Raw genomic sequence first — 18,542 nt, forward strand, 5'->3', positions numbered from 1 at the left:
CATTCTCGTAGGTTGTTTTTTCACTTCATTATTATTCTTTTCTGTGCAAAAGCTTAGTTGAATGTGGTCCTGCTTATTTATTTTCCATTTCTAAATATATATTTTTTATTTATTTAAATTCAGTTAATTAACATATAGTGTTACTAGTTTTAGGGGCAGAGTTCAGTGATTGCATTTATTTATTTATTTTTTTTTTATTTTTTTTTTAAAGATTTATTTATTTATTCGACAGAGATAGAGACAGCCAGCGAGAGAGGGAACACAGGGCAGGGGGAGTGGGAGAGGAAGAAGCAGGCTCCTAGCGGAGGAGCCTGACGTGGGGCTCGATCCCATAACGCCGGGATCACGCCCTGAGCCAAAAGCAGACGCTTAACTGCTGTGCCACCCAGGCGCCCCATGCATTTATTTATTTTTGATGTTGTTTCCTGTGCTTTGGGTGACAGTCATTACTGAGACCTGTGTCAAGGAGCTTTGTTCCTGTGTTTTCTTCTGGGAGTTTCGTGGTTTCAGGTCTTCCATCGCTTCAAGGTTTTAATCCCCCTGTAGAGTTATTTTGTACACAGTGTGCGATGGGGGTCCAGTGTCACCCTTCTGCATGCGGCTGTCCAGTGTCCCAACACCATTTACTGAAGTGGCTGTACTTTCCCCATTGTGTATTCTTGCCTTTTTTGTTGTGATTGACCATATATGTGTGAATTTATTTTTGGGCTTTCAATTCTGTTCCAGTGATTTGTGTCTGTTTTTGTTTTTTGTCTTTTGGGTTTTTTTTTAAGTAATCTCTACACCCAACATGGGGCTTGAACTCACAACCCTGAGATCAAGAGTCCTACGCTCTGGTGACTGAGCCAGCTAGGCACCCTGATCTAGGTCTGTTTTTATGCCAATACCACTAAAACTTTGTGATATACTGTGAAATCAGGAACTGTGAAGCCTCCAGTTCTGTTCTTTTTTTTTTTTTTTTTTAAAGATTTTATTTATTTATTTGACAGAGATAGAGACAGCCAGCGAGAGAGGGAACACAAGCAGGGGGAGTGGGAGAGGAAGAAGCAGGCTCATAGCGGAGGAGCCTGACGTGGGGCTCGATCCCATAACGCCGGGATCACGCCCTGAGCCGAAGGCAGACGCCCAACCGCTATGCCACCCAGGCGCCCCTCCAGTTTTGTTCTTGCTCAAGGTTGCTTTGGCTGTTTGGGGTCTTTTGTGGTTCCCTAAAAATTGTATGATTGTTGTTTCTGTTTCTAATGAAAAATATCATTGGAATTTTGATAGGGATTGCATTGAGTCTGTAGATGGGTTTGGGTATTAGCAGCATTTTTATAGTATTATTTCTTCCAATCTGTGAATATGGGACATATTTCCCTTTGTGTGTGGTCTTCAGTTTCTTTCATTAATTTCTTGTAATTTTCAGTGTATAGCTCTTTCACCCCCTTGGCTCAATTTATTTCTAGGTGTTTTATTATGTTTTTAAGATTTTTATTTATTTGAAAGCAACAGACCAAGAGCATGAGTGGGGTGGGGAGGGGAGGGGCAGAGAGAGAGGGAGAAGCAGACACCCCACTGAGCGGGAGCCGCATGCGGGGCCCTGTCCCAGGACTCCGGGGATCAGGACCTGAGCGGAAGGCTCAGGTTAACCAACTGAGCCACCCAGGCGCCCCCAGTATATTATTATTTTTGATGCAATTGTTAATGAGATTGTTTCCTTTGTTGTTGTTTTCAGGTTGTTAGTGTATAACAATGCAACAGATTTTTTTTACGTTGACTTTGTATCCTTTATACTGAGTTCATCTCTTAGTCATGGTTTGTTGGTGGATGAAGTCAGCTCACCTCCTCGTGCAGCCGTGTTCCTGACGGTGAAGCGGCAGGATGCTTAGTCTGTGTGAGCACCAGTTGTGACTGTTCTCACGCTCCAGATCGCAATAAAGTGTCCTCACTAAATCTGTATTTTTTCATACTTTCCTAATATTGGGCAACATAATGTTTTTAAAGAACATTCAGAGTGAATCACATATTCTAGATGCCCTGGAACCGTTCGTTCTTTAAAAGACTGCTTTGATGCCTCTCTGTTGCAGCAGTCACTCTATGCTGTCTGGAAATTTATAACTGCATTTGGATGGCAGACCTTGATTTTGATCTTCCTCTTGTTGGTCCATTGAGGCCCTGTTTTGATAGAAGCCCTTTTCCCTGAGATGCCCACTGTTTCCAGTGTGGACTCGGTGGGGGGGCTGTCCCTGCTCTGGGAGCGCTGCTGGAGCAAGAGGCCCACTGCTCATACCACCTGCTTTGCTGTTCATCTGGCCTGTGCTCCGGCCGTCCTCTGCCCCTGCTGGCCCTCTGTGTCTCCAGTACTTTGCTCAGATCTTGCTGCTCAGAGAGGCCTCCCCACTCACTCCTGTCTTGTCATCCTGCTCGATCCCTGTTCACGTATGTGTTATCACCCGTTGCCTTCTGTAGCGCGGTCCCCTGCAGGGCACCGCGGCCTCGGGCCTCGCCTCGGCCTGGCGCAGAGCTGGAGCCCACACACACTTGATGGTGCTATAAATGAGTTTTGGATTTGGTAGCATCCTCCATTTTTCCTTTATCTGTCACAGCCAATGTAGGAGTGACAAAGCTGCGGGCTGAGTGCTGCAGGCAGAACTCACTCATTCTGTTTCCAGACTCCTAAAACGGCTGCTTTTACGCGTATCCAGTTGCCCGGTCTGGGAAGGAGAGACACAGGGAAGGTGGGCAGCTGATGTCTAGGATGTCGCTCTGTAGATGCCCGAATCACGTCAGCCGGTCCGCTCTGTAGATGCCCGAATCATGTCAGCCGGTCCGCTCCAGCGCTGTGGCGACTTATGAGCGCATTTACTCATATTCGCTCTGGCTGTATAGTCTGCCTTCCCCCACTCCTATTCACATGTCCTGCGCCGAGTCAGGTGTCTGTATTTCCATCTCGGGCATGTTTATACACCGGAGTGTGCTTTTAGAGAGAGCCTGTTGGAGGGAAGACAGCTGCACAGGTGACTGTGTCTCTCTGTGCTTGTTGCTAACTCAGGGCACAGACGCCCACCCAGCACTCATGTTCCCGGTGCTGTCTGACCCCTCCAGAGGACTGTCCGCGTGAATCCAGAAAGACTGCTCTCCGTGCAGTAGCATTTATTGGCTTAGCCCGCAAGCACCAGATCTGTGTGAAGAACAGCCCTCACACCCTGCATTTGCACAACCGTGGGCCTTCGGGTGAGGGACGGGGTCAGCGAGAGCACGGCTAAGCCAGCGGGGCGGGTTCAAGAGGCTTGACTAAGTGGATTCTTCCTAAAATGAGGTGCAGCTTTCTCACCAAACCGGGCAGGCCTGCTCTCCACTGGCATCTGCTTCCTTTTGCCAGGCTCACATCCCCCTCTTTTTTCTTCCCTAGACCCTCACTCATGCCCTATGGGCCCTCCCCAACAGCGCCTCTGCTGTGGGCGGAGGCAGGCTCACCCTGTCACTTGGTCTGGATTCAGCCTGTCTCTTTGGTGCCAGGGAGTCTTGAACCCCATCTTTGATCACCCTGGCTGGAACTCCGCCAGCCCTGCTGCCAGCGTGAAGGGCTAGGGTTTCCCCAGAGCAGAATTTCCTGCACGGTCCTCCTATTTCCTTTTCCTTTGAGCGGACAGAGCTGGCGTGACCACTTCAGGAGGTGGCTGAATTTCCCCATAGTAATACGTTTGTGTGAGCTCCCATTTTTAGATGAGTCGACTTACTTACCTAGGACAGTTTGGGAATTTTACATCAACAGCTAGACGGAAAGAACTTTTCCTGCCTGAAGTAGGAGACAGACATAACTGCATTCAGAGTGGGTGGGACGCTTTCGTCTTAGCTAGTGCACGAGGGACTCTGCAGTGGGGTCGACTCTGCCCTGAGAATGGTCCTTGCAGAGGCCAGTGGGCATACATAGGAGTTGGTGATGATAAACTCAGTGTGGTTTGTCTGCAAGCAGTAAGAGCTCTTGAAACCCAGACCACCCATTACCCAGAAGGGGGGACAGACACCTCACAGCAGGGTGAGGCGTGGCGAGGACTGGTGCCATGTGCCAGCAGAGTGCCGGGCTCCCTGCGTCTTACCCCCTGCTGGTAGCCCTCTTTCCTGCCCTTGTCCACTTGCCCTCCCTGCCCTGGTCCGCTCTCACACAGCCTTCTGTGGGGCGTCTCCCTCTGGGCTTTCTGACCAGTTTCCCTCTAGACCTCATACGCTCGATGTGCGTCACTGTGTGGAGAGATGTGTCTCTCTCTCCATTTAGGTTTACCTTCTGGAATTAGGCCTTTGGAGATCTCTTGCCCACTCCTGTATCTGGGCTGCTGTTAGACTTGAGCAGATCCTTGTAAGCAATTCTGTAGAACACATCTGTATAAATAGAGGGAAGTCCCTTTTGTGAAACCTCCTTCTGATCTTTACAGCCGAGCCAGTGGGTGTGCTGCACGGGGTGGGGCTGAGGGGGAGTTAGGGTGTTCTTTGGCATAGGCAAATTAATTTCATTCTAGATAAAGATAGTAATTGCGGTCTTCCTGGAGGGATTGCCCGGACTGCCTGTCGTCTTCAAAGCTGTTCGTTGAACGTTCAGCTGCACGTGTGAGGTTTGATGCCCGTTGGGGCTGAAAGGGCAGGCTCCTTAACTCCCCGGGAGCTTTCCTCCGTCCTCACAAGGGAGCCCCTGTTCCTGCCCGCTGCTTTGTGCGCACTGAAGCCCGCCATCTCCTCCACGGGCACCTTGTCTCGGGTTGCCAGAAGCTGCGTGCAGCCTGTCAGCATCCAGTGTGAGGCGCACCAGGGACCTCAGGGTGGCTTGGCGGTGGGCAACCATTCACAGCCTTCCTCACAGGGGTCCCTGACCCCAGCACAGAGGCCCACTGCTCTGGACTTGCCCTCAGAGGCCGGGAATTGCCAGGGCAAGGGTGGTCGACTTGTAGCTACGTGAGCTGCGCTAGGATTGCTGCCCTGTGCGCCCCTGTCCAGCTCAGACTCACCGTCACTTCTGAGGCTGCGTGGCCTTCTGCTGCCCTAGAGAGAAGATGACCCTCACTGCGGTCTGCTATCTTTTTTGTGAAAACTACACATTAGGTTTCCCTCTGCTTTTGGTGACTCTCCCTCCCCGTTCTCTGAGCGCACCTCTCTGCTCCGGGTTCCTGTTACCCTCACCTCGGCAGCAGTGGTCCCTCGGCATCTCCCATAGCTTATGTGCTTCAGTTTGTCGGGTTCGTGAATTTGAACATTACAGGTTGTGATCGACCACATGGCCCTAGACCAGTGTGGTGGTGTCACATGCCTTTGCTGCCCCTGAGTGTGTCCGATGACCATACCTGGACAGCTGTCGGGAGCCTCGCAGGGTGTGTGTGGCCCCACGGACGCAGGTGGGCGTTGTCCTGAGGCCGCATGAGGGCAGGTCGCCCCAGCCTCCCACTCTGCTCCCAGCTGCGTGACGTTTCGTGCTTCCTGATGAGCTGGGCACTCAGAGATTGCTCAGAGTTGGTTTCCCGGCACTTAGGCTTGGCTTTAAAAGTCACTGATCTTCTGTGAGGACAAAGGCGCTTGCCTGGAGATGTCATAAACCTTAGTTCACTGTGCTGACCTCTCGTCTGTCCTGGGCACAGCTGAACTGCTTGCCTCTGAGAAAGTCATTGTGGCCCGGGCATTTTTAAGCTACTGAATGATCCAGAAGTGGCCCAACTGATAAAGACAAGAAGGCAGATAACAGCATTCTCCCGTGTACTCAGATCTAAGCTTGGCCAACTGGTGTCCACGGGAGCTGGAGAAATACAGGTGGACACGGATGCGGCCGCGAGGTAGGACGACTTGCTGGAGCGCCGCCTCGGGCATGATCCGCCCCCAGTGGGAGCAGGGGAGGCTGGGGGAAGGGGGGCGGGAGCCGTAAGGAGCCTCGGGCAACATCAGGGGCCTTGCGGTCAGAAATGTATGTGAGTGCCACTTGCCCACCACGTGAAACAGTGGACTGTTTTCTTTCCACTCATCCAGAAATTAAAGTGGAAGTGGGTGGGAATTTGCGAGCCCCCTGCTGGCAGTCACGCTCCTTGCAGGTTTACTTGTTTCTGATTAGGTTCAGGGACGTTTTCAGAACTGGAGGGTGCAAGTGATGGGTCTGTCACCGCGTGCCCTCTCACTAGGGAGACTGTCTGTCCTGCGCCCCCGGGAGAACCATCTGCAGCAGCGACCAGCCCTTGGTGTGCAGAAGTGTAAGTCCTCGGGGCCCTCTGGTCAGGACCCAGCTTCAGCCCTGGAATTGTCAGGGTTCCGGGGCACCGCTGCGTGCCTCACGGGTTGGGCGTGCCTTGGCCTGCGTTTCAGGCTGCCGTCGGGTCCTGTGGCGGCAGCAAGCTGAGAAACGTCAACAGGAGATCTGAGTTCTCTCACATCTTACCGTGTGTCTGTCCCTAAGAGAGGGGCAGACAGCCTGGCGCAGGCTGGAGGAGGGGTTGTAGCCCGCGGGGGTGGGCGGTAAAAACTAATGATAGTCCAAGACCAGGAAGAAGCGGGATTTCCACGCACGGTGGGCGTTCCAGAGGGAGCGATGCCTTGCCAGGGCTTGGAATCTCTTCACTGGCAGGTGTCCCCCGGAGTGATGCTAGGCAGGAAGGGGTGCAGCCAGCAGGGTGCATTTGAGGGCCCACCCAGATGTGCAGGGAAGGGGTGTGGCGGCCTCAGCCGCATGGACCTCCATAGGTGGTTTCTGCCCAGGGTTGGAGGAGGTGATCACAGCACAGGCTTCCATGGAAGGCCCCACAGAGGCTCCCAGAATGTAGTCCCATGGAAGGTGCTCTGATGTGGGACAGGAGTATGAGTTCAGTCACTTCTAATTCCCTTTTCCTGGATCTGTATTAGATGTCTAGCCCTTTTGATGTTAGAGCACCTTTATGTTTTCTCTCTTGTTTTCTCTTTAAAAGTTTTTTTTTTTTTTAATTTTTATTTATTCGACAGAGATAGAGACAGCCAGCGAGAGAGGGAACACAAGCAGGGGGAGTGGGAGAGGAAGAAGCAGGCTCATAGCAGAGGAGCCTGATGTGGGGCGATCCCAGAACACCGGGATCACGCCCTGAGCCGAAGGCAGACGCTTAACCGCTGTGCCACCCAGGCGCCCCTCTCTTGTTTTCTCTTTGACCCCGAACTTGGCATCCACTCCGCTTGGAGTTTCCAAACACCTTGGAGTCGCGCCCATACGTCACTGGCACTTCATACCTCTATCCGCTGATGTGACATGAGAGGCGTGTTGTGAGTCGTCGGGGCCCCTTTGTTGTGTTTTGTTGACGTTTCTGTTTGGCAGGCCTTGCAGCTGACCTTTGCACCCCAGAATCTCTGCCAAGGCCTTGAACAGAGGGTCAGAGCCTGGAAGATAAGAGTGTGCTGTAGCTGTGCTGGGGAAGGCCCCTTCCTTGGGCAGAGGGACGCGAGGCCTATTCCCCCCCCACCCCGCCGTGCTGAGAAGGGTTTATGCAAATGCAGGCCTGACACGCTCCTGACTGGGCCCTCCCTGCCCAGCTGTCTTCGCTCCTGCTGCCTTTCCCTGCCCTGCCCTGTGGGGTCTTCCAGCTGTTCCGCCGTGAACCTGCCTCCTTTGGTGCAGTGTTAGCCGTGTGACAGCCTCCGGGGCCTGGCCTCTCTCCGAAAGCAGAGGTAGAGCCGTGGGCTGGGGGCACCTGCGTGATACCAGCCCCCCCCCCACCCTCCACGTCCGAGGCTGGGGGCAGGGGTGTGGCCTCCCAGGGTTTCAGCACAGCCGTGCCAGCCCTGCTCCCTTACAGACTGGGTCGTGTTCAGCTGACTGACCCACGCAAAGCGACTTCTCCCCCGTCCCTGCCGGTGTGGGGCTGGGAGGCAGGTGAGGGTCAGTGTCAGCAGCTGTACACGCCGCTTGGCACTGCGGCGGCGCTGGTCGGAGCCCGGGGGGCTCCTTCCTTGTGCGCGGAGGTCCCGTGAGAGAAGAGGACACACCGCCAAGACCAAGTGTTAGTAAAATTCCTGAGCGGGCGCACTAGTCAGAGTAGCGGAAGATCTCTGCAGGAGAGGAAACATTTTTCAAACAACCCTTCAGGTTTTTCTGCAATAGGTATGAAACATGATGGTGTAGGAAAGTTTGGAAAACTTCGTAAAGAACGAAGGAAACAGTGAGGAAGGACAGACATCGCGGACATGTGGCTGCGGTCATCCCTGGCCCCGTGTGCCCGCCTGCTTGGGAGTCCGGGAGCGCGCCTCACCCTGTCCCCGCCCGCTCTCCCCGTGCCGCGGCCACATTTGCCTGTGGGGTTCTCCGTGAGCTCCTTATTGGGTGTACATTCAGTCATTTTCTCCAGAACGTCTGCCATTAAAATAGACGGTTCCGCTTTTGTGTCCAGGTCTGAAGCTGTCTCTCCTTGGTCTGGGTCCCACACCTGTGGCCCAGCTCAGCAGTACCTGAGTCTGGGGGTCTGCAGAAGGGACCCCTCACTCAGCGTGCTCCCTCAACCACTTTGTTCTTGTGCTGCCAGCATGGTTTTCTGTATCCAGGTCCCATGTGCACAATTTACATTTTTTGATATTTTTACTTTTTAAGCTTAAATACAGTTTAAGAGGAAACTGTATCATTTCCATAAAACGAGCTAGATCATTTGTCCTAGTGAGTCACTGTAGAAATTAAGTCAAAAATGAAAGTGGTTGTCTATGTACAAATTAATTAAAATCAGGACCCTCATTTACCACACTTTGGGGGATCCCTTGTTTCATTGGGTCACTACCAGGCCTGGTACCAGCCCTTCAGAGGGAAGATGGCACTGGCTGGTGGCTCGGTGTGCGTGGGCTGACGGCCCCTCCAGGCCCCATGCCAGCACTGGTACAAGGACCGCTCACCATGAAGCCCATAGAGTCACCACCAGAGTGCGTGAAAGAGTCCTCCCTGGGGAGGAAACATTGACTCTCAAAGATTGCGGCAACCTGCTTTGACCACCTCTCTGCAGCCTCCTTGGATTTCTTTTCCCTGCTGTGATGGGGACAGGGGACAGCACTCTGTCCTCTCTCCCCCTCACTTGTAGCCAGAGCTCCCAGTACAGTTAATGGTGACATGAGGAATCTGTCCCTCACTTTCCATCTGCTCTGTTGCCCTGTTAGAGGGGCTGCAGACCAGCAGAGCTGGGCCGTTCTCTTGACTAATGAAAACCTGGTGAAGAATCCCACACCAGCATTTTTAGGATGAGAGTAACTCAGGACGTAGAAAGGTGACAGCAGCTCCGGGCTGGCCTGGGACAGGCTGGGATTGACAGACAGGTTTCACTTCCTTTGGGGATTACTTTTCCAGGAGGACCCGCTTATGACCTTATGTGGCAATCACTCTTAGGGTTTAGGGCTGACCTAACAGGGATTTTATGCTTTGATTTAGTGTGTCCTTAGAGCATTTTTAAAATTTAAATTCAATTAGCTACCATACAGTACATCATTAGTTTCAGAGGTAGAGTTCAGTGATTCATCAGTTGCATGTAACACCCAGTGCTCATTACATCACGTGTCCTCCTTAATGCCCATTCCCCCGTTACCCCATCCCCCACCCTCCTCCCCTCCAGCAACCCTCAGTTTGTTCCCTAGAGTTAAGAGTTTCTTGGGGTTTTTTTTAAGATTTTATTTATTTGACAGAGAGAGATACGACCAGGGGGAGCAGCAGAGAGAGGGAGGGGCAGGCTCCCCACTGAGCAGGGAGCCCAATGTGGGGGCTCGATCCCAAGACTCTGGGATCATGACCTGAGCCGAAGGCAGATTCCTTACCAGCTGAGCCACCCAGGCGCCCCCCTTGGGGCATTTTTAAATGTTGGCTACTGCTTCTGGTGTGGGATTCTTGGCAAGTAACAACCTGGAACTCGCTGGTGGTTCTGCACATGTCAGCAGGTGATGGGTTTTGTGTATTATGATGGAATATAGATAGATGGCGGCCATGGCGAAGCCCAGTGTTAACCGAGACACTCAGATGCTGGTGCTGGAGAAGCACAGAGGCTGGAAGTCTCCCCTGGGAAGGCAGGACCTCTTAGAAGAAGACTGTTGTCCTTTGCTGACGCCCATGGAGAAGACCCGAGTAAATGGCAGGATGCCGTTTATCAGTTCCGTGCCGCTCCCCCCGAAAGCCTGGTGGGGGCGGGACAGGCTCTGCCGCTGCTGCGGGCGCTCCCTGCAGGCCGCATCTCTGCTCCCCTCACGCTCTGCCGGACGTGCCGCACGCCGAAACCACAAATCCCGGGCGCACCGTGGAGTGCGGTTTTACAACAAGGTAGGAAACTCCAGATCACCTAGACGAAGAACGGAAGCAAATGTGGCTCAGAGTAGAGAAGAAATGAGGAAAAAGAGAAAGAAACGGTTTGACTGTCAGAACATGCTGTAGTGTGTGGCAGCCGCCGCCAGGCACGGTCAAAAGCACGTAGCCAGGGACAGACGCAGGACAGTGAACGGCTCTTCCGTACATGCAGAGCTTCCAGGAAAGTGGCCACGAGGGAGGGGGAGCGCCACAGCTCGGGGCGGCCCTGCAGCCACAGCTGCCCCCGGAGGCACCAGGAGCCCGTTCCATGTGTGCCGTTGCCACGGTTGGGGCTCGATCTGGTGGCTTCCCTGGTGACACAGGATCCTAGGATTGTCGACAGCGAGGCAAAAGTGGGCACCCCGGCTGCCGACGGAGCACAGATTGGCTTCACTGTGGGGAGAATGCTTGACAACTTTCAAGAGCCTGTGAAGTGTTTGTTTCCTTTGACTCACTGATTCCACGTCTTAGGAATTTGCCTTTAGAGAAACTTTGTCCCTAAACAAGTATATATAGTCATTTTAATGTGGTTTCTTTCTTTCTTTTCTTTCGAATTAATTTGACAGAGACAGCCAGCAAGAGAGGGAACACAAGCAGGGGAGTGGGAGAGGGAGAAGCAGGCTCCTAGCAGAGGAGCCTGATGCGGGACTCGATCCCAGAATGCCGGGATCACGCCCTGAGCAGAAGGCAGACGCTTAATGACTGTGCCACCCAGGCGCCCCTGTGGTTTCTTTTCAAGTTAGAGACAGCTAGTAGTTGTTTGATTGGGTAGCACCGGGGGTGGCTTCTCACACGGTCCAGGAGGAGCACGTCTGCAGGGCGGACGCCGCAGGAGACATGCGGCCACCAGGCGGGCCGCAGCTGTGTCTGCAGCGGGTGTGAGCACACGCGTGAGTGTTCGTCGTGGCAGACGGGATCCTAGTAGAAAGGAAACACAGCGGTGCTAAATGCTGGCTGTCTCTGAAGAACAAGATCACGGGATTTTTATTTATTTCCTTGTTTATCCTTTTTGTGTTTTCCAAAACTTTTCAATGAACTTTGTAACTGTTTGATTAAAAATACAAATGTTGGGGCGCCTGGGTGGCTCAGTCGTTAAGCATCTGCCTTTGGCTCAGGGCGTGATCCCAGCGTTCTGGGATCGAGCCCCACATCAGGCTCCTCCGCTGGGAACCTACTTCTTCCTCTCCCACTCCCCTGCTGTGTTCCCTCTCTTGCTGGCTGTCTGTCTCTCTGTCAAATAAATAAATAAAATCTTTTTAAGAAAAAAATACAAATGTCATGGGACCAGCAGCTGCCTCTGTGTTAAACTGCTGCTAGCCGTCTGGGATCCTACACTCTGGCTCCTTTTTCAGGGAAGATGTTTGGGTTTGTAAGGTGTATCTGTGGGCACAGGGTGCCTCCACCCTGAGCTCCTGGACAGGGTGAACGGGCTCCCCCGTTGAGTACTCAGCTGCCCGCCCGCCTCCTACCCTGTTAAGGAGGGCTCCTGGGTTCTCCTGCTGGTGGTCTGCTGGTCACCGTGGAGCATGGCTCTCACATCTCAGCCGTAGCCGTGATTCACTCCCAGGTGATCGTTCTGCCCACCTGTAGTTACCACTGATGCGGCCCCACAGGGGTTTGGGGGACATCACTCTTCAGTCCTGGCACAGTCCCTCCCAGCTGGCCCGCTGGCCCTCAGTCCTAATGCTTGCGTTAGTGACTGTCGCATAGCAGCATCTCTGACTTTCTCTGGGCCACTGTCTCCTCTCTCTCGGGTTTTGATCACAGTACTCTCTGGGTAAATCAAACCAGCCTCTTCAAACCTTAGTCGGGGAACAAAGGAACTGTTGAAGGCTTGGGTTTGATACACAAAATTTCTAATGACTGTGGAAACAAAAGTACTTTTTTTTTCCAAATTTTTATTTAAATTCTAGTTAGTTAACATACAATGCAATATTGGTTTCAGGAGTAGAATTCAGTGATTCATCACTTCCTGTAATACCCAGTGCTCATCGCATCAAGTGCCCTCCGTAATATCCATCACCCAGTTACCCCGTCCCCCCACCCCTCCCCTCCAGCAACCCTCAGTTTGTTCCCTTGAATTAAAGAGTCTCTTACAGTTTGCTTTGTTCTTTTTTCCCCCTTCACTTATGTTCATCTGTTTTGTTCCTTAAATTCCACAAACAAGTGAAATCATATGATAATACGATAATTGTATTTCTCTGACTTAGTTTCACTCAGCATAGTACCCTCTAGTTCCATCCACATCACTGCAGAAAGATTTCATCCTTCTGATGGCTGAGTGATATTCCATTGTATGTACACACACATTGTCTCTATCCATTCATCTGTCGATGGACATCTGGGCTCTTTCCATAGTTTGGCTGTTGTTGATAATGCCGCTGTAAACATTGGGGTGCAGGTGTCCCCTCCAGTCTGTATTTTTGTATCCTTTGGGGTGAATACCCAGTAGTGTAATTGCCGGGTCGTAGGGTAGCTCTAATTTCAACTTCGTGAGGAATCTCCATACTGTTTTCCAGAGTGGCTGCACCAGCTTGCATTCCCACCAGCAGTGCAAGAGGGTTCCCCTTTCTCTGCGTCCTCGCCAACATCTGGTGTTCCCCGGCTTGTTCGTTTTAGCCATTCTGACAGGTGTGAGGTGGTATCTCCTTGTGGGTTTGATTTTAATTTCCCTGATGTCGAGGGATGTGGAGCATTTTTTCATGTGTCCATTGACCATCTGGGTGCCTTCTTTGGAGAAATGCCTATTCATGTCTTCTGCCCATTTCTGAACTAGATTATTTGTTCTTTGGGTGTTGAGTTTGATAAGTTCTTCATAGATTTTGGATGCTAGCCCTTTTTCAGGTAAATCACTTGCAGATATCGTCTCCCCTTCCGTAGGCTGCCTTTTAGTTCTGTTGACTGTTTCCTCTGCTGTGCAGAAGCGTTTTATCCTGATGAAGTCCCAACAGTTCATTTTTGCCTTTGTTTCCCTTGCCTTTGGAGACGTGTCCTGCAAGAAGTTGCTGTGGCCGAGGTCACAGAGGGTGCTGCCTGTGTTCTCCTCTAGGATTTTGGTGGATTCCTGTCTCGTATTTACTTCTTTCATCCATTTTGAGTCTATTTTTTGTATGGTGTAAGGAAATGGTCCGGTTTCATTTTTCTGCATGTGGCTGTCCAATTTAACCAACACCATTTGTTGGAGAGACTGGTTTTTTTTCCATTGGATATTCTTTCCTGGTTTGTTGAAGATAAGTTGACCATAAGATGAGGGCAACAAGTACTTTATTACTCTTAAACTAAGTATTTGTTTTGAACCCACTGTGCGCCAGCTCTAGAGAGAACATGTTGGACAGGCCTCCCCTGTCCTTCCAGAGTTTGCAGTGTGGTGGGGAATTCTGTAAGTCATTACAGCCAAGAAAGTAAGTACCAATGTGGTTAGTTACCACGAAGGAGAAAGACATGTTCCTCCAGGAAGGACATGTGTGCTTGGAGACCGCCTGTGGAGCGAGCTTTGCTTGTCTTGCTGGTGGTGAGCTCTACCGCTGAGGGAGTATTTGCTGCCTTGGTAGGTGGCCTGTAGTACTTGTCAGGCTTACCCTGAAGAAGGTGCCGATTCTGCCGTCCTGCCTCTCAGTTTCCTTTCCCGCTGTCGTAGAGGGCGGCCTCAGAGTGGCTAACACCTCTGTGATTTTAGCCGTCAAGCTGAGCCACCAAAGAAGGAGGCCTCCACTGCAGGGCCACAGGTGAAGCGAGCAGACGAGTGGAAGGACCCTTGGCGCCGGTCCAAGTCTCCCAAGAAGAAACTCGGGGTGTCCGTCTCCCCTAGCCGGGCACGAAGGCGTCGGAAAACATCAGCGTCATCAGCCTCTGCCTCCAATTCCTCCCGGTAAGGAGCCGGCCAGTCAGAATGACGGGTTCATAAACGCCACCAGAGGGTTGCACCATCCTGGCCTGAGGACGGTCAGGAGGACTAAAGGGGCATCTGTTTGTCCAGCAGAGATTTAGTGAGTACCTGGGGTGCTGGAGCGTTGGCGGCAGACAGAACTGATGCTTAGAACCTCAGTAAGGCTTCACACCCCCAAAATAAACACTGACCTCAGCCAGGATGCTGGCAACCCAGAATGGAGCACAGACCCAGCGAGGGGGCCATCGAGGGGAGAGGGCTCGCCCGGTCCCTCTGGGAGAGACCGCGCAAGGCAGAAGGCCAGAAGGACAGCGTCAGCCCCATCTTGGAGTCAGCCCCTCTCTTTCTCCTGTACGTTTGGGCTTCAGTGTGCACACAAGGTCTGAACAGACAGGGATGTGGTGGGTGGTGGGAGGCTAGCAGGAGCCCACCGTGCTGGACAGGAACTGGGGAGGTCAGTGTCAACCCAGGGCTTTCATTACGTGTACAGATGGGCAGAGAGAGAAACACATGTGTATCTGTACAGGTGGGCGCACCTGTCCTGGCTCCGTGCGGCCAGGGCCTGGGAGCTGTCCCCCAGTCATAGCACACCCGTACCCACGTCTTGCTTTCTAAACATACTCCCACCAGAAGGGGATTGGACTGCAGCATGCCCACAGAGGTGTCCAAAGGGCGGGTGGGAGTGGGTTTGTGGGAAGGCGGGCGGGTGTGCACAGGCAGGGACGGGGGGACGTCGGTGGCGGGGGGGTGGGTACAGGTGGGCGTCATGTGGATCCGGGCCGGAGGTGGAGGAAGACCGGCCCTCTCCCACGCTGGTCCTTGCACTCTCTAGGTCATCGTCACGGTCGTCCTCGTACTCTGGCTCCGGGTCCTCCCGCTCCCGTTCGTCCTCCTACAGCTCCTACTCCAGCCGGTCTTCCAGACACAGCTCGTTCTCAGGCAGCCGGTCCAGGTATGTGCCAGGCCGGCGGCTGCGCACCCCCGGTGCCTGCACAGTGGCCGGTCTCTGTCTTGACGGCGTCCTTCCAGGCGCCCGGCTGTGTTCCAAGGTCACTGCTGAGCAGGAATGCGTGGAGAGGTGCCGGATAACGAGCCGCAGGCACTGGGGCCTCGGGGTGCACGGAGCTCGTGTCGGGAGCTGGTCGGAAGCAGCGCTGAGGGCTGTGGGTGTGCGAAAATCAGAAGTAAGGCCACTGGCCACGTCCTGTGGACCTGCACTGTCCACTGGGCCGCTAGCCACGCGTGGTGATTCACATTCTCATTCAGTTGAAATGTTAAAGTGTGCGTGGGCCTGTTTGGAGTGTTCAGATAGAGACGTTTCCGGCTTCACAGCAGGTTCTGTTGGACGTTTCTAGAAAGATCAGACAACACGTGTTTTTTCCCCACTGAAGATAGACAAGCTGTGCTTGGAGTTGTAGAGAATTCTTCACTGTCGTTTGTGCTGGAACAGGTGGTCGATGACTGCACAAGCAGGACCGTTCAGGGGCTCTGTGTGCAGCTTCTGTCTCTCCAGCCAGTTCAGGTGCCGTGCACTCCGCCTGCACCCACGTGTCCCGCCTACAGGGGACCCTGAGTGGGGAGACCCCCGCTCCCTTTTCTTTCCCTTCACCCCATTCAGGGCTTAGCTAGGAGAGGAGAGGTCCAAGCAGAGGAAGGTGGAGAGTGGAGGACTGCCTGTGTGGGGGCCTCCAGGCCGGACCCCCAGCTCCGTTGTCTCCATACACACAGAGAGGGTGCTCCGCTCCCCAGGAAGGCCACAATGGGGACCAGACCGGAGACCTCATCGTCGCAGTCGGTGACCAGGACCGTTCGCACACCAGGCGGTGGTGCAGGGCTGCACAGTCTGGCGCTAGCCTCTTGGCAACTAGCGGGGACGTCCCTTCCCATCTCCCCGTGTGGGCAGCCCCAGCCAGGCAAAGCGAGCGTCAGGATGGAAGAACCGGGCGTTTCCTTCACACCCCTGTACCCCTCAAACCTCAGTGTGTGTGACTGCAGGAGCCCCACCTTACCTTACCTGGTGCCATTGCTTGGCTGAAAAGGTGGAGTTGTACGCGACAGTTTTAAGTAGGGAGAAAACGACAGCCTGGGAGCGTTTTTGAGGCTTGCCTCCTGTGGGGTTTGGGGCTGGATCCTGGGACAGTGGAGTCCTCAACCTGGCCAGGCCGGCCCCCGGAGCTACCCGGCCAGCGGCCCCGTCCTGGGGCGCTCTGTCCATGCTGCTGACACCTGAAACTGGAGCCCATCACTGTGTGCTTCAGCGGGGACAGTCCCCTGCGCTTGGCCGGTCCCCACTTCGTGCTGCTTGTGGCCACCCTCCCCACCCCCCACTTTCCAGCCCCCTGGGCCTCAGTGTCCCGCTCCCCTGCTTGGCCCTCTGTCCTTCCTACCTGTGTCACCATGTCCTTGCTGGACTGCCTAGCAACGCAGAGCATGTGCCCTTCCTGCCCGCACAGCTCCTAGGCCTTCTGCAGGACCCGTCAGCCTGGTTACGCCTTTTCCCTCTAGTGTGTTTTAAGAGAGGACCGAGAACTGTCTGAAAGCCATTTTAAATCTGAGGCAGCTGAGTAGAGACTTGGAGTAACGTTTCTGTGAACCTGGGGGGGTGTACCTCGCGTGCTTGAGTGCAGACTAGGGCACTGTGGCGCTCCCTCCTCATGCCTCTGTTTCCTCCCTAGGTCCCGGTCCTTTTCCTCGTCCCCCTCCCCATCTCCAACGCCTTCCCCACACAGACCTTCTGTTAGAACCAAGGGGGAGCCAGCTCCGCCTCCTGGGAAAGCAGGGTAAGTGCCCCGTGGGGCTGGCTCTCCGGCTCTTGCTCTCTCTCCTGTTGCATCTCCAGTGAGAACCCTTGGAAGGTGGGCAGAGGTGTTGGGGGATCCGGCTCGGGGGCTGTGGGACACAGACTTAGTCTCTCACTTCCTGGCATGTGGACGTCGAGGCCACGCGTGCATTGGCGTGCCTGCGTGGACCGTGGTGATGGCTATGCTCCCTGAGGTCAGACCACTTCACCTAACAGGAGCATCCCTGCTGGGCTTTGCCAGCAGGCAGGAGGGAGGGGGTTCCCGTAGCGCTTCCCTTGTCCAAGGCTGTGTCCAGGGCGTGCGGAGAGGGGTGGCCCCGCCACATTGGCCTCGTTTGCATTTGTTGCTCCCTAAGCAGATCTCCACCCTCACCAGCAGATGTAACTGATGTGACAAGTTAGAACATCTGGAGCTTAGCAGACACACGTCACAAGCTCATGTGTGGTCTCGGGCTGTGGCCGTGTCCAAGCTCCCCCAGAATGAGAGTGGGCTCCCTTCCTGAGCAGTGCAGAGCCCAGAGAGGCAGCCGGTGGTGGAGCTGACCCTGTGGCCTGCAGGGCGAGGACAGGGCACATGTGAGCAGGCGGGTCCTGTGTGCCCGTCTGTGGCGCCAGCACCGGCCCTGCTTGGTCACTTGGCCTCGCGGTTGTGGCTCACTTAGTGGCCGGTAGCCTGGCACTCGCTGGGCGGCCGGCACGGAGTCTGCCAGCAGCCCTCAGGGGCATGTATGCAGCCGGCGTCGCCCCCTCCTAGAAGGTGACCGGTGTGGAGGCGTAATTAAGCCTGCCATCTCAGCTGTGCCGTTTGATGCGCTGAGCGAACACGGGAGGCCACCCCAGTCCAGACAGCCCAGCCGTGCAGGAGGCAGGCTTGTGCGTGCGTCTTGGTCTGCACGGGTCTTAAGCCACCCCCAGCGTTGTGCTGAGCAGTTTGCTTTTGCCCAGGGCTTTGTTTCCTGCTGCTTCTGCCTGACCCATGAGCGTTCGGTGCTACTGGAGTGGTCGGCAGGGTATTCTCCCCACACTGATGGCACAGAAGAGCTTTGGGGGCTGTTCTCTCTACTGCAGCCTGGGTCCCCCACAGGAGCGGCCCTGCTGCCCTCGGCGGTTGGCCCGTGAGCGGGGCTGGGGGTGTGGGGGGGGCGCCTTCCCAAGGAAGCACAGCGCCAGCTCTCTGGTTCTCAGGGGTCTTCGGATGGACCCGTCCTCTCGCCGTGGGGCCAGGTCTGATGCTCCATCTCCCATCACAGAGAGAAGTCCGTGAAGAAGCCAGCCCCACCTGCAGCCCCGCCACAGGCCCCCAAAACCACTGCTCCAGCCCCCGAGCCCGCCAAGCCAGGAGACCCTCGGGAAGCCAGGAGGAGGGAGCGGCAAGCTAGGACCCCCCCCAGGAGGTGAGCGAATGGACTTCAAGCGGTGAGAGGGGGGCGAGCAGCTGAGGCCCGGGGCCTGTTCCATCCCTGTCCTATGTGTCTGTCCAGTCACATCACCTCCCCGAGCCTCAGTTTCCCCCAACCACGACGGGGTGCGAGCACCTAAGGACAGAAGGTGTGGTTGTGCGGGACGCAGATACCCCTCGA

The 18,542-nt window shown here is 54.4% G+C and overlaps 1 protein-coding gene across 2 annotated transcripts in view; it reads left to right on the top strand.

Moving 5' to 3' along the window:
• Positions 1 to 18,542, top strand: part of ZC3H18 (zinc finger CCCH-type containing 18) — a 55,724-nt gene that overhangs the window by 32,538 nt on the left and 4,644 nt on the right. For both annotated transcript variants that reach the window (XM_019803524.2, XM_019803527.2), the window contains 4 exons: positions 13,953 to 14,144; positions 14,995 to 15,114; positions 16,838 to 16,942; positions 18,213 to 18,356. In XM_019803524.2, the coding sequence (XP_019659083.2) occupies positions 13,953 to 14,144; positions 14,995 to 15,114; positions 16,838 to 16,942; positions 18,213 to 18,356 (561 nt within the window). The remainder of the gene's footprint in view (positions 1 to 13,952; positions 14,145 to 14,994; positions 15,115 to 16,837; positions 16,943 to 18,212; positions 18,357 to 18,542) is intronic.

The sequence above is a fragment of the Ailuropoda melanoleuca genome, chromosome 12 (assembly GCF_002007445.2).
Source record: "Ailuropoda melanoleuca isolate Jingjing chromosome 12, ASM200744v2, whole genome shotgun sequence".
NCBI lineage: Eukaryota > Metazoa > Chordata > Mammalia > Carnivora > Ursidae > Ailuropoda > Ailuropoda melanoleuca.